This window comes from Salvia hispanica, chromosome 6 (genome assembly GCF_023119035.1).
Source record: "Salvia hispanica cultivar TCC Black 2014 chromosome 6, UniMelb_Shisp_WGS_1.0, whole genome shotgun sequence".
Taxonomy (NCBI): Eukaryota; Viridiplantae; Streptophyta; class Magnoliopsida; order Lamiales; family Lamiaceae; genus Salvia; species Salvia hispanica.
The window spans coordinates 38,396,943-38,410,578 of NC_062970.1; the positions used below are offsets into that span (position 1 = coordinate 38,396,943).

At 39.1% G+C, this 13,636-nt stretch overlaps 2 protein-coding genes and 1 non-coding gene across 3 annotated transcripts; 2 read left to right on the forward strand and 1 right to left on the reverse strand.

Moving 5' to 3' along the window:
* The first annotated feature begins 1,902 nt into the window (after positions 1 to 1,902).
* LOC125192056 (basic transcription factor 3-like) lies at positions 1,903 to 3,821 on the forward strand. The gene is made up of 6 exons (XM_048089509.1): positions 1,903 to 2,059; positions 2,518 to 2,585; positions 2,742 to 2,890; positions 3,003 to 3,059; positions 3,390 to 3,428; positions 3,523 to 3,821. The coding sequence occupies exons 2-6, from the start codon at positions 2,518 to 2,520 to the stop codon at positions 3,705 to 3,707; spliced, it is 498 nt and encodes a 165-aa protein (XP_047945466.1). The 5' UTR covers positions 1,903 to 2,059; the 3' UTR covers positions 3,708 to 3,821.
* Positions 3,822 to 7,928: 4,107 nt separating this feature from the next.
* LOC125195285 (protein unc-13 homolog) lies at positions 7,929 to 12,978 on the forward strand. Its single transcript, XM_048093458.1, has 6 exons — positions 7,929 to 8,411; positions 8,938 to 9,338; positions 9,716 to 10,214; positions 11,189 to 11,638; positions 11,722 to 11,908; positions 11,999 to 12,978. Exons 1-6 carry the CDS (start codon positions 7,929 to 7,931, stop codon positions 12,946 to 12,948), a joined length of 2,970 nt encoding a protein of 989 aa, XP_047949415.1. The 3' UTR covers positions 12,949 to 12,978.
* Positions 10,800 to 10,872, reverse strand: TRNAF-GAA. The gene has a single exon. It is a non-coding gene; the product is annotated as a tRNA-Phe (tRNA).
* Positions 12,979 to 13,636: the final 658 nt, after the last annotated feature.

The window sequence follows — 13,636 nt, forward strand, 5'->3', positions numbered from 1 at the left end:
GTTTTATACGGAGATGGACAATATTTTATTAATCCTGTCGTAACAAGTCAAACACCTTATATATGTATATTTAATACCAATGCAAGGTATAAATACTCCTTCTGAATGAAGTTAATTTTTTTTTTAGACATGAGATTAAGAAATTGTGTTGGAAGATTAAATAATAATAAAATAAAATTGAAGAGATAAAAAAGGTGACGAAATAAAGTCAGAGTGGTTAGATGTTTTATGTTTTTAGATGTTTTATGTTTTTTCCCAAATAATAATAACCCAACTTTATTGAGACGTCCCAAAAATAACATTATGATTCAATTAAATTGGGACGGATGAAATAATATTTTTAACTCTTTTTAGGTTTAGATATTGATTTGTAAATATTACACCCAAAAACATGGAGTACTACATTTTTTAAACAGACCTTTTGATATTTTTCAAGTACAGATGTATGGCTTATTCACATTGTAAACTTAAAAACAAGTTTAAACTAATTTTTATGATTATAACTACTCATTTACAGTTCCGTGGTGCCAATATAGTTTTGATTATGCTTTGGTTAATTTACCCAACATATTAACGATTCATTTTTAGGTAACGCGTCCTACTCATAATCATAAGACGTAGCATAATGTAGATTATTTTATAGCATACACAAATCTAATAAATAAAGTTGATATTAGTCAAAACACAATGTAACACGTCCCTGTTTTTAAATTATGAGTTCCTGTGACAATTTCGATTTGTTGATCTGCTAATAGACCAACGATTAAACACAACTTTACTCAATATCCTATACACAAATACTCGAATATTTTTATTTGTTAGTATTAATAAATATAACAAAACCAAACAGGTTTCTTATTTTTATTAGTTGGGGTAAATTTCAGATTTTGTTCCAAACTATGAGCTCCAGAAGAGCTGCAAAAAAAGTGTCCAGGATATTACAATAAGTGTTAGTAAAAAATGATTGTGTCCGACTGATTAAAAACTATTGCTTGCACAATCAAATTGAAAATATTAATATGTAGCAGATGATAAATAATGTTATAAATGTGAATCTAAAATCAAAACTTTTATCAATATCAAATAAGATTGAGTTCTTGGTATTATTAAATAGATAAAGATCTTATTTTGCCAGAATATAAGATTTTCCGTTCATATAGTACTACTAGTATATTGGGCCTGTAAACACTCAACTTAAATTTGTTCAATTAATCAAGCTATTAATTCTCGACATTACGAATAGATTGATTATTTTAGCCCATTAAAGTCTTGGGCCTGTAAACACTCAAATTGATTATTTGCACAATCAAATTGAAAATATTAATATGTAGCAGATGATAAATAATGTTATAAATGTGAATCTAAAATCAAAACTTTTATCAATATCAAATAAGATTGAGTTCTTGGTATTATTAAATAGATAAAGATCTTATTTTGCCAGAATATAAGATTTTCCGTTCATATAGTACTACTAGTATATTGGGCCTGTAAACACTCAACTTAAATTTGTTCAATTAATCAAGCTATTAATTCTCGACATTACGAATAGATTGATTATTTTAGCCCATTAAAGTCTTGGGCCTGTAAACACTCAACTTAAATTTGTATAATTAATCAAGTAAATTGGTTCTTAAAATTGTACATATTTTTAAAATTTGTCACCGTCATTATAAACTTGCATTATTTTCAGTTTTCATTCTAGACAAATATTTAATAAATTTAACTAATAAATTTAATTGTATTTTTTCTGCAATAAACAAATGGATTATAAATGTGAAAAATAACAGAATGAATTAGTGGTGAATACAAAATTAGACTTCATTCGTTGAGTCATCGATCCGTACAATAACAGGTCATCAGAGTTCCTCCATTGACCCACAACAAATGACCAATTAAATCTGCAAATAGATTTTATTTTTCTAACTTTTCTTTGTCTATACAAATAGAAATCTGTCCTGACGCCTAATTGAAGTTGGCGCTAGGGTTTTATTGTTATCTCCTCTTTCTGCATCTTGCGCTTGCTCTCCCCCTCCACTCTGCTACTCCACATTTCGCAGAGGTAATCGCTTAGATTTCAGATTTCCTTTTGTTTTATGTTTGAATTTTGCTTTATTTCCCAATTCTGTCGGGAAGTGAAGGCTGGTGGTTTTCTACTTTGATGTAAATCGGTGTATTCATTCTGATTACTGCGTCGCAATCATTTGCTCATCCTATGATTCTGCAATCATTTTGGTTTATCGTACTATTGTAATTGTGCCTTTTTTCTTGGTCTTGCACAATTTCATTACCAGATGCTATTGGTTTAGTTCAAAATCTGAAATTTATTGTTCCAATGATTAGTTTTACACTTAAACAATCGTATATGGCTGTTGTATATGCGCCGATATGCTGTTGGACTAATTCACACTGGCAGTTGCGTTTGTTTTTGGCATGCTGTAGCTATTTTAGATATATATCAGGTACTAATATACTACAGACCATGACATTTTATGCTACTCTCTGTGCTCTTCATTATAGATGAATGTCGAAAAGTTAATGAAGATGGCCGGTTCGGTCCGCACTGGTGGGAAGGGTACAATGAGAAGGTTTGTTCTTGATAATATGCAGCAAGATTTTGTTTATAGTTTTTGACTAATTTTGTTCTCAAGACAGAACTATGGGTTGCAGAAGATCAGCATCCATCATCCTTTCATCTTTGCTCTGTTTGTGTTTCTAAATAAAAGCACTTATGTGGTTTGCAGAAAGAAGAAGGCTGTACACAAGACGACCACGACAGATGACAAAAGGCTTCAAACTACCTTAAAGAGGATAGGAGTGAATGCCATACCTGGAATCGAGGAAGTTAATATTTTCAAGGAAGATGTAGTGATACAGTTTGTCAACCCCAAAGGTATGACCCACTGGCCACTGCCATTGTAGTTTATCCAATCCTCTGGATTTATCATCTTTATTTGCTTTCTATTAAATAATTTTGTATACTTTTTCTATTTTTTTATTTTCAGTTCAAGCATCTGTTGCAGCCAACACATGGGTTGTTAGTGGCACTCCTCAGAACAAGAGTATGTTTGGTTCTACTGACTTGAAATCTACTTTATATAGCTGCTATGTTAGAACTAAAATCTTAAATTAAAGTTTAAACACCCTCTTAATTTAAGGTTTGAACAGTACTTTTTAAAAAACAGCATTACTATGACATCATGTACTTTTGTTTGTTGATCATCTAATAAACTTTCTTCATACTTATCATTTACTAGTACTATTATTTTCCATTTGCTAACGTTCAACTCAACATTTGTTATTCAATGAATGTGCTTCGTTCAACAGTTGTCTTCTAATCTTAGATAACATCAAAAGTTGAAGTCATTGTAATTCTTTTATGGTTTTCGCAGAATTGCAGGATATTCTTCCTCAAATTATCCACCAGTTGGGTAAGTGTAATTTTTCCTTTCTTTTGGTAACTTGTGATTTCCAGTTTTTACAAATATCTGTACTCAAAACAACTTAATTTTTCATAATTCCCAGGCCCGGATAACATGGAGAATTTGAAAAAGTTAGCGGAACAATTCCAGAAACAGGCAGCGGCAGATGGTAGTGGTACAGCTTCTGGTGCTGCAGAAGATGATGATGACGATGTACCCGAACTCGTAGCCGGTGAGACTTTTGAGGCTGCTGCTGAGGAGGGAAACACAAACACCCAGACCTCTTAAGGATTATATTTTCCAGTTTTCGACTGTTCTTATATTTTCCATATATCTAAAAGATCTCTTACATTACTCTGTCTATGTCACGATCAATGACTCAAATAGATTCACCTTTCTTAATTAACTTTTCAAATATGTTTAGTTACTTGGTGATTTTGAACGTTTGAGTTTGATTAATTATTTCTCATTTGTTTTCCCTCTTGTTGGTTAGTGTTCAAATATACTCCCTCTGTTTCCTATGGGTCTTTGGGTTGTACCTAACACATTTACACACTGCCCCCTAAACTCTTCTTATGCGTTATAAGCAAATTAAGAAACTTTTAATGGCACTATTTCCCTTCTATCACTAGCATAAATGCATGTTCTATGGTAGAATAGATTTGTCTTCCATATTAAAACTTTTATGGAGGCCCCATATATCATTGCAAACTTAAACTCCTACACTTCCCAATGGCCACACAATCAGCCATATAATAATTCAACAATGCATGGACATAAGACAAATGGCAAATGAATACGCAAAACACAATGTAATGTTTGTAATTAATGAAAAGATGATAAGCATGCATATAATGATAATTAAACTTCAAAAGCAAGTTCTAGAATCAACACAAGAAAGGCAAAAACACATATTTGGCCTTAAACAAATCACAGTTTACATCCCCCCAAGTGTTAATAAGACAGTATTAATCAGAGTACTCAGTATATACACACATTAATCTAAAAATAACGTACTATATCAAAAGGACTAGTATTGAAAACCATACCTTAGCTGTGGAAGCGAACGATTAAGATTCCCTGCTTCCGTCAAGCCCCCTCCAGCTGCAACTGTTAGCTTTGTATCCAGCAAGATCAACAGAATAGATTCTGCTCATTTTAAACTATCAACTGCATTCTGTAATAGATATACGATACGTTGAAGTTCAGCAGAAGATCTCAAGCAACAAGTTATCAATCAAAAGAGAAAAAAAAATGATTTCAAGTGTCATGCAGAGCCAACAGAAAACTTATCCTTTGTTCATCAATTCTCAAAGACCTAAGATAGGTTACTTATAAGTTTTAACTTCAACAAGAGTAACATATTTTCAGTTCAAGGACTCCACTACCTTGCCACATGATTTAACCATACAAGTGAAAACACTGTGAGAGCAAGAACTTTCTGCGTTTAGATAGTATTCTGCAGAGCAAGGAATAGATTATAACCTACCATAGGGAAAGAGCAGCAACACATATAGACCATGTTTCTGTCGGCTTGCTTGGTCTGTTCCTGCCATAAAAAGGTATTACATGTTTGATGAATCAAGAAAATAATCATGCATGGATTTTTAATAATTTGCTGCAGTAAATAGTCAGGCAGAAACCTTGTTAATCCGTTCAAAGAGTGTGAACTACACGTGGTGCTAGGCCTTGCCCATCTTCCTCCAACAAGGCATTGGACACACACCAGATCCTGTACGTCGTTCCACTTCTAGTCAGATTAATCAATAGGTTTGAATGTGTAAAAGTCATTATACCACAAGCAGTTCATGGTAAAGAAGCAGTGTGTATTTTTCAGAAAGTAGTAGTAGTATTAAACAGAAATTCCTGAAGTGGAAATGAACATACCTGTCCATATGCAAAACAGAGCTACAAAACTTCACAAGACAATTCTGAATCAAAAGTGCACCTCAAATATGTCACTGTGGAACAAATATTTCAAAACAAAGTTTCATCAGCTATTCATATTCAACGTTTCTTGCTGTTTCCAGCTTAAATCAACAAGAAAAAGTGGTAAACTGAGGTAGATCGTGCCTGTTTTAACGAATAGCAGCTACGGAGGCAAACGTAAAGTTTGACCTGAAGACTCTTGTGGCATTCCTAAGGCCTGAAAAACATTAAGAAGACTTGTGTTTCTCCTAATCTAGCCCTGTTTCCAGCTAACCAACCATACAAGCATAAAGAATATAACTGAAAGTATTGACAAAGAATAAATCTAACTTTGTCAAAACATTCAACTAGTAAAACTATACTACTAGATAATAAAACTGAATCCATTCCACCTTCAATTCTGAATGCATATCAATTTAAAGAAGAATGCAGGAAGTGCAGAAGATAAAGCCAGCACAGACATACAAGAATTATAAACTGTCAATATTTGAGATAATACAGAATCACCTCAACCAGCACAGGTTTTACAGAAACAGCATCATTTTGCAGTATAGCTAGAAGAAGAATTACAGAAACTTCAGCGTTTGGAGACATTACAGAATAGTCTCAAGCAGTAGAGATTATTCAAAAACTGTCATTATTTGCAGTATAGCTACAGAAACTGCCAGCGTTTGTAGACATTACAGAATTTCCTCATTCAGTAGCGCTAGAAGAATTCCGAGAGAAAATCATCAATTATCGACAGCAGGTGGTCCAGCAGTCTCCACCTGAGTGAGCTTTGGCTGAAACCGTGAGGCATCGAGAGCTACAATCCAATACAGAACAGCAATTATAGAAACGTAGAACACTATGCGGTTCACAGGCTTTCCTTGAAATGCTAAAACAGTGAGAAAAATAGCATCTGCGATAAAGCAAATGCTAGCTATCAGAAAAACAGGAAACCATGACGTTCCATTGAAGTGTCTAACACAAAGCACAAAGTTCCAGATCGAAACAATGATAACAACCACGGCTAGTTCATTGTTTTGATTGAGAATATCGTGGCGTTCCAGCATTTCCACAAACGAAAAAGCGAAAAGTGAGATGAAAAATCGCTTGAAAGGGTTCATGTTGAGAGAGAAAAACAAAGAAAGTAGAGATTATGAGAAAGGGAGAAAATGGAGGAGTCAAGTCAAGTAATGAAGTTATATAGTGGAATTTAAGAGAGGAGATTAGGCGATAATGCAGATTGTAGAGAGACTGTAATCTGTTTCAATGCTGTTACAAAAGCTGGCGGATACAAATAACAGAATTTTTTATATAAATTATAAAAAAAAACTGCTTGCGGATTCAGTTAATTTGCTATTTTAGTGTTTTAGGTGTTTAAAGTTTAAACCCGGCCTAATAAGAAATTAAAATATAAATTAGATTTGATACCACTGTCCTTCACCGATCCTCTGCATTGCGAATTGCCGCCTGCAATTTTCTATGGGGCAGCAGGTGTTTAAATGCTAGTTAAGTGGAATGATTCATTATGTTCTCATTTTTTATAGAAAAATTTAAAATTATAGTAGTAGTACAATTTTGTTTTGTTATGATTTTTGGTATACATGCAGAAAATAAGATTAAAAGGAATGAGCACTTTTACTAACTTTATTATGTACTACTACTAAGTACTCCTAACTTTATTGCAGCAACAAAGGTATGAAAATATATATTTTTCAAATTTTTTAATATGTGTAGTTGTTCAAGTTTATTGAAACAAAAAAGATTAGTACTATAGTAGTAGTAGTTTTTTTTTTATCAAGCTCATTTTAATTATTTTATTGGATAAACGCATGCTGATGGGTCAGAATGCGAGGGGGATTGAAGACAAGGATTTCAACACGGACGAAGGCAACAAGGAGAGAAGGAGCAGAAGCACGGAGTGCAGGATGCCACCGACCATCACCCTCCCCTCAACCCAAAATACCACAATTAATAAAAAAGGAAGACTATGGGTATGCATGAAAACAAACCGTGTTACATGCCAATCTTGCATCAAAAAAAAGTGTTGCAAGCACCCAATCTCCAGTTTCAAATTTGTTCTTACTCATTCAAACTTAAGTCTCCCATCAGAATTAGCAACCGTTTGAACATCCCGGCAAGTTAGAGGTTCGATCAGTGTTTCTTAAGGAATGTAGGACTTTTTGTATTAGACGTAGTAATATATAAATAGATTTTTTGCCTTATAGAATAAGATCAATAAAAGTAAACACAAATTATAGGAGTATGTAGTAGTACTACTAAGTAGTAGGAACTACTAATTTTCATGGTTACATCTCATAGGAGTACATCTTTTGTATCGTATGTTCAAAAACAATTCCCAAACCGTTAATCGCGTTGTACCTCAATTCCACCCGACTAAAATCAAACCATCAAAACTCTCTGTTTCTCTCTCTCCTCTTGTTGCAATTAATCAACATTTTCTCTCTCTTGTCTCTGTCATCTATGCAATTTGCGGCCTCTTGAGATCATGGCAAAAATACTTTGAGGAGCTTCTTTACAGCCCCATTACATACATAAACACATCCGAGGCGACGTCGTTTGGTGTTGTCGCCGATGGCCCATCCTCTCCGCCTACCGGGCACCACTCCTCTCCCCGCGGCTCCCCCGGCGCTCGAAGCGGTGTCGCCCTTCGACAAGATCGAAGGCCTCGACCGCGACGACTTCCGGGAGGCCGCGTACGAGGTGTTCTTCACGTCGTGCCGCGCGTCCCCGGGGTTCGGGGGGCGGAGCCAGATCACGTACTACAACAGCTTGGATGAGGGCGGCGACGGGTCGCCCAGGGGGGGCGGGGTGGGGATGGCGGTGACCAGCCGGGTCAAGAGGGCGCTGGGGCTGAAGATGCTGAGGCGGTCGACGTCGAGGCGGAGCAGCTCGTGGGGATCAAACCCCTCTTCGCCGAGCGCCGGGAGCCCCAGGTCGTCGGTGGTGAGGAGGCGGCCCATGACGTCGGCGGAGATCATGAGGCAGCAGATGTGGGTGACGGAGCAGAGCGACAATAGGCTGAGGAAAACCCTTATGAGAACTCTTGTTGGACAAGTACGTTCAATCTCATTTTTCTTCTAACTTTTTTTATTAGTGGTAATTAATAATTAGTAGTTCGTTGTAATCCTATAAATATTATACTAGTTAGATTCGGGTTTATAGTAGAGTGAAATACATGAGTTTTGATGATTTTTTAATTCAAAATTCACATTGGGATCAAATCATGGCTAGTGTGGTTCATTCAACAATTTTATTTTACTCCTTTCGTCCGTCTGTGAATAAAAGATAACGTTTTAAGTCGATATGAACCTTAAGAAATTATTTTGACCTAATAAATAAAATGGATATAAAAGTTAGTGAAATATGAGTTTTATATTAGAATAAATTGAATGAAATGTAATGAATTAGTGGAGTGTGTCTATCAAATGAAAAAATAAATATATTTTTTATTGGCGGAATCGAGAAAGTTGGTTAAATAGACTTTTAATGATTTTTACACTAGAACTTTTAGGCGATAATGGTAGTTTTGATTGTGGAACAATAGTATAAGCCCCTATATTTATTCACCAACTATTTGTAGATGGGGAGGCGAGCAGAGACGATCATCCTACCTCTAGAGCTGCTCCGCCATTTGAAGCCTTCAGAATTTGCGGACGCGGACGAGTACCACCAGTGGCAGAAGCGGCAGCTCCGAGTCCTCGAAGTCGGGCTCCTCCTCTTCCCCTCCATCCCCCTCGACCCCTCCGAACCCTCCGCCGCCAAGCTCCGCTACATCATCGAATCCGTCAAGAACAAGCCCCTTGACACCAGCAAGAACTCCGAGACCATGCGATCCCTATGCAATTCCGTGGTCTCCCTCGCCTGGCGCAGCACGGCGCCTAAGCCAGAGGGCCGGAAAACCGACGCCTCCCACTGGGCCGACGGGTACCCCCTCAACGCCGAGATTTACAAGAGCCTCCTCCAAGCCATCTTTGACATCAGGCATGCACCCACCCCCTCTTCACCTTTATATACTCCTTCTGTCCAACAATAGAAGTCACTCTTATTGTGGGCACGAGTTTTAAGAAATGTAAAGAATAGTGAGTTGGAAAAGTTAGTGGAATATGAGACTCACATTTTTATATTGATTTTGTAATAAAACGTCGGCAAAGTGAGTTAGTGGAACGTGGGACCTACTTAGTAGTTATGGTTAAAATGAAATGTGACTCTTATTGTGGGATGGACCAAGATGACAAAGTGTGACTCTTATTGTGGAACGGGGGTAGTACTATTTGTTTCTCCATTAATCTAATAATAAGAGTCCATTTTTTCTATTTTTGCCAATCCTCCTATAATGAAATCCTGGCTACGTCCATCAGGGATGAAACCCTAGTGTTGGACGAGGTGGACGAGATGCTGGAGCTGATGAAGAAGACGTGGTCGACGCTGGGGATCAGCAAGCCCGTGCACAACCTGCTGCTGGCGTGGGTGTTCTTCGAGCAGTACGTGCGGACGGGCCAGGCCGAGGCGGACCTGTTTGCGGCGTCGCTGACGATGCTGAGCACGGAGGTGGCGAACGACGCAAAGAAGGCGGGGAGGGAGGCCGGGTACATGAGGATGCTGGCGGAGATGCTGGCCGCGATGAACAAGTGGTGTGGGATGAGGCTGGTGGACTATCATGGGAATTTCGATGAGGGGACGGTGAGGTTGATGGAGAGTATTCTGCCTTTGGTGTTTTCGGCGACCAAGATATTGGAGGAGGATGTACACACTTATATTACTCCTCACTTGGATAAGGGGGGAGAGATTGATTATGATTCTACTGGGAATAAGGTTGATTACTTTATCAGATCCTCTTCAAGGAATGCCTTCGCTAAGGTAACTTAATCTCTCTGGATCTCTCACTTTACATGAAGTAATTCTGAGAATATAAATGATACTAGTAAATAAATTGGTATATTAAATAAGGAACTAGTAAAAAATTAAGGAAATATATCTCATAATGTAGTACTCCAATGAGATAAGTATAATAAAAACAAGGTAGAAAATTCAAATGAAAGAATCATAGAATTATCAAAAAATATAGTACAATAATAATCAGAAATGAAATTATGGAGTACAAAATAAAATGGATGGATTACAAGGTATAAAGTTCAAATAGAGGAAATATTGAAGTGTCTCAAAATATTGTAATAAGATGAAGGAAATAAAAGGAAATAAAAAAAACAAGATTAACATACACTTAACCAAAAAAAATGAAAAAATAATACAATAATAATCAGAAATGAAATTATGGAGTACAAAATAAAATGGATGGATTACAAGGTATAAAGTTCAAATAGAGGAAATATTGAAGTGTCTCAAAATATTGTAATAAGATGAAGGAAATAAAAGGAAATAAAAAAAACAAGATTAACATACACTTAACCAAAAAAAATGAAAAAATAAAAAATAAATCGAAAATGCGGTGAACGTGGATCGAACACGTGACCTTCAGATCTTCAGTCTGACGCTCTCCCAACTGAGCTATCCCCGCTTTTGATGTACCAACTAAAGTAAACATTCTTATACTTGTTATCTATATAAAGCTCGAAATTTTAACTACATGCATGGAGGATTAGTGTGTCAGTCTAAGTGTCTAACTACATTTCTTTGATAATAATATTACACTGAAAAAACATAAACCTTGTAAACTTGTCCCAAAACAGAGTGAATCACTCCACATGATAATTGCGTGAAAAATCAAAATGAAATCTCCATGAAGATGAAAATATAATTTTCGTTTCGTTTAGCATTTGATTTTAGGCAAGTAAGCCTAGTAGTATCACTCCCTAAAGCATGTGGTTTTGAAGATGATGGAGGAGCAGAATGCATCAAATGTGGAGACACACAGAGTGAGCGAAATGATGATAAAATTAGCAAGAGAAACGGAGCAAGTTGCATCAAAGGAGAAGGCCATTTTCAGCCCGGTCACCAAGAAATGGCACCCGATCGCCGCGGGAGTCTCGGCAGTGACGCTGCACGCCTGCTACGGGACGCTGCTGCGGCAATACCTCAACAGCTCCGCGGCCGCGCAGATGAACGAGACGATCCTGGTGCTGCAGAGAGCTGGGAAGCTTGAGAAGGCGCTGGTGCAGATGGTGGTCGAGGATTCTGTCGAGTGCGCAGACGGAGGCAAGGCCATTGTTAGAGAGATGCTCCCTTACGAAGTCGACGCCACTACACTCAGATTCTTGAAACACTGGTTGCAGGAAAAGCTCAAGATTGGCAAGGATAAACTTCACACAGCTAAAGAAACTGAAGTATTTCACCTTACACCTTATAATCACTACTAGTATAATTACTTGCCTAAACATTTTCTAACAGTTTTTTTTTTTTTTTTCAGACATGGAATCCGAAATCAAAATCAGAACCATATTCTCATTCAGCTGAGGACATAATCAAGTTTTGCAAGGAGACTATTGAGAATTTCTTCGAGATTCCGATCAATGTATCGGAAAGTGTAGTCTATGATTTGACCGAAGGCTTGGAACACCTTTTGGCAGAATACATCACATTTATTGCTTCATGCGGTAAATACTTGATTGTGTTCTTTTTTTTTTTACTAACGAAACTCATATTTAACTAACTTTATATCACTCACATTTTATTATAAATAAAAGGATCAAAGCAGAGTTACCTCCCAACGCTTCCACCCCTAACCCGATGCAGCAAAGGCTCGAAGTTTGTCAAACTGTGGAAGAAAGCCGCGTGCAACGTGGGAACAGAGCAACAAGAAGCGAACCAGAGCAACACGGCAGGGGCAGGCGCGGGCGCAGCGGAGGAAGGGAACTGGAACCCTCGTCCATCGACGAGCCGCGGGACGCAGCGCCTCTACATCCGTCTCAACACCCTACACTACCTCACAAAGCACCTCCACTCATTAGAAAAGACGCTCTCCCTCTCCCCGAAGGTGACCCCTTCGAAGAGCCGGCGTCGCCGCCACTCGTACTTCGAGCACACGAGGTCGGCCATCCAGGCGGCGCAGCAGCACGTGGCGGAGGTGGCCGCCTACCGCCTGGTGTTCCTCGACTCCAGCTCGGTCCTCTACGGCAGCCTCTACAACCCGGACGTGGGCGCCGCGCGGATCAGGCCGGCGCTGCGGGTAATGAAGCAGAACCTGACCCTGCTGTGCGCGATCGTGACGGAGCACGTGCAGGGGGCGGCGGTGAGGCACGTGATGGCGGCGTGCTTCGAGGCGTACCTGATGGTGCTGCTGGCCGGGGGGAGCTCCAGGATCTTCTACCGAGCTGACCACGCTATGATCGAGGAGGATTTCGAGGGGCTGAGGGGGCTCTTTGGGGAGGGGCTGGATGAGGTGGCGGGAGCGGAGGCGGTGGAAGGGGTGGTGGCGCTGATGGAGCAGACGACGGAGCAGTTGGTGGAGGATTTGAGCGTGTTGGCGGGGGCGGGGGTGGCGGGGCAGAAGATGGCGATGCCGCCGACGACGGGGAAGTGGAGCCGGACTGATCCGAATACTATATTGAGGGTGCTTTGCCATAGGAATGATCGAGCTGCCAATAGCTTTCTCAAGAGAACGTTCCATCTAGCCAAGAGGAATGGCTCCCTTTGAACAATTTTTGTTACTGTGTACATATATAAATATGCAATTAAAGAGAGAATCCTAATTATAGATTCAACTCTTTTGTAATCCCAGGCATAATATTTTTTGTTGATTAATAACTAAAAGTTCATCCAAACAAAAAAATTAATTAAAGATCATAGTTCGTATACTTGAATAGTGGCAAAAGTTTAAGCCCTTTTACTTACTTGAATTTATAAATCAAAAGCTACCCAGCTTCGACCCCCGGCCAGAACTTCTCGGAGTCCTTCAGCACCAGATAGCATTCCCGGAAGGTGAACTCCTTATAAATCCCTAGCACGGGGAACTAACTCTCCGCTATCCTCCGGGCGTCCTCCTAAGTCTGCCCACTAGTCATCATGCGGAGAGCGTTGGTGTACAACCCCGAAAATCGGCCGACCGCGGTCCCGATGCGTTCCCACCCCTTCCCGGCACTCCTCCCCGCCTCGTAGTCCTTTCGTGCGGGCAGTACCTCCCAGTAGGCTGCTCTAATCTTAGCCCACATGTTGACGATCCGCTGGTTGTTCGCAACCAGCGGATCGTCGCAAACCGACAACCACGCTTTGGCCAGGGCGACGTACTCATCCTCCGTCCACTTCCTCCATGTGGGGGTGTCGTCAACAGCCGGGCTGCGACGACTCGCCGACCACCTTGCTCTTCCCCTTGGTCTTCTTCTTCT

What these genes read in the sequence shown, in the direction of transcription:
- LOC125192056 (XM_048089509.1), top strand. Translation starts at nt 2,518, where the DNA reads ATGAATGTCGAAAAGTTAATGAAGATGGCCGGTTCGGTCCGCACTGGT. An exon ending in TGGCACTCCTCAGAACAAGA is followed by an intron (nt 3,060 to 3,389) that starts GTATGTTTGGTT and finishes TGGTTTTCGCAG; the next exon opens with AATTGCAGGATATTCTTCCT. An exon ending in TCAAATTATCCACCAGTTGG is followed by an intron (nt 3,429 to 3,522) that starts GTAAGTGTAATT and finishes CATAATTCCCAG; the next exon opens with GCCCGGATAACATGGAGAAT.
- LOC125195285 (XM_048093458.1), top strand. Translation starts at nt 7,929, where the DNA reads ATGGCCCATCCTCTCCGCCTACCGGGCACCACTCCTCTCCCCGCGGCT. An exon ending in CAAGGAATGCCTTCGCTAAG is followed by an intron (nt 10,215 to 11,188) that starts GTAACTTAATCT and finishes GTGGTTTTGAAG; the next exon opens with ATGATGGAGGAGCAGAATGC. An exon ending in CACATTTATTGCTTCATGCG is followed by an intron (nt 11,909 to 11,998) that starts GTAAATACTTGA and finishes TATAAATAAAAG; the next exon opens with GATCAAAGCAGAGTTACCTC.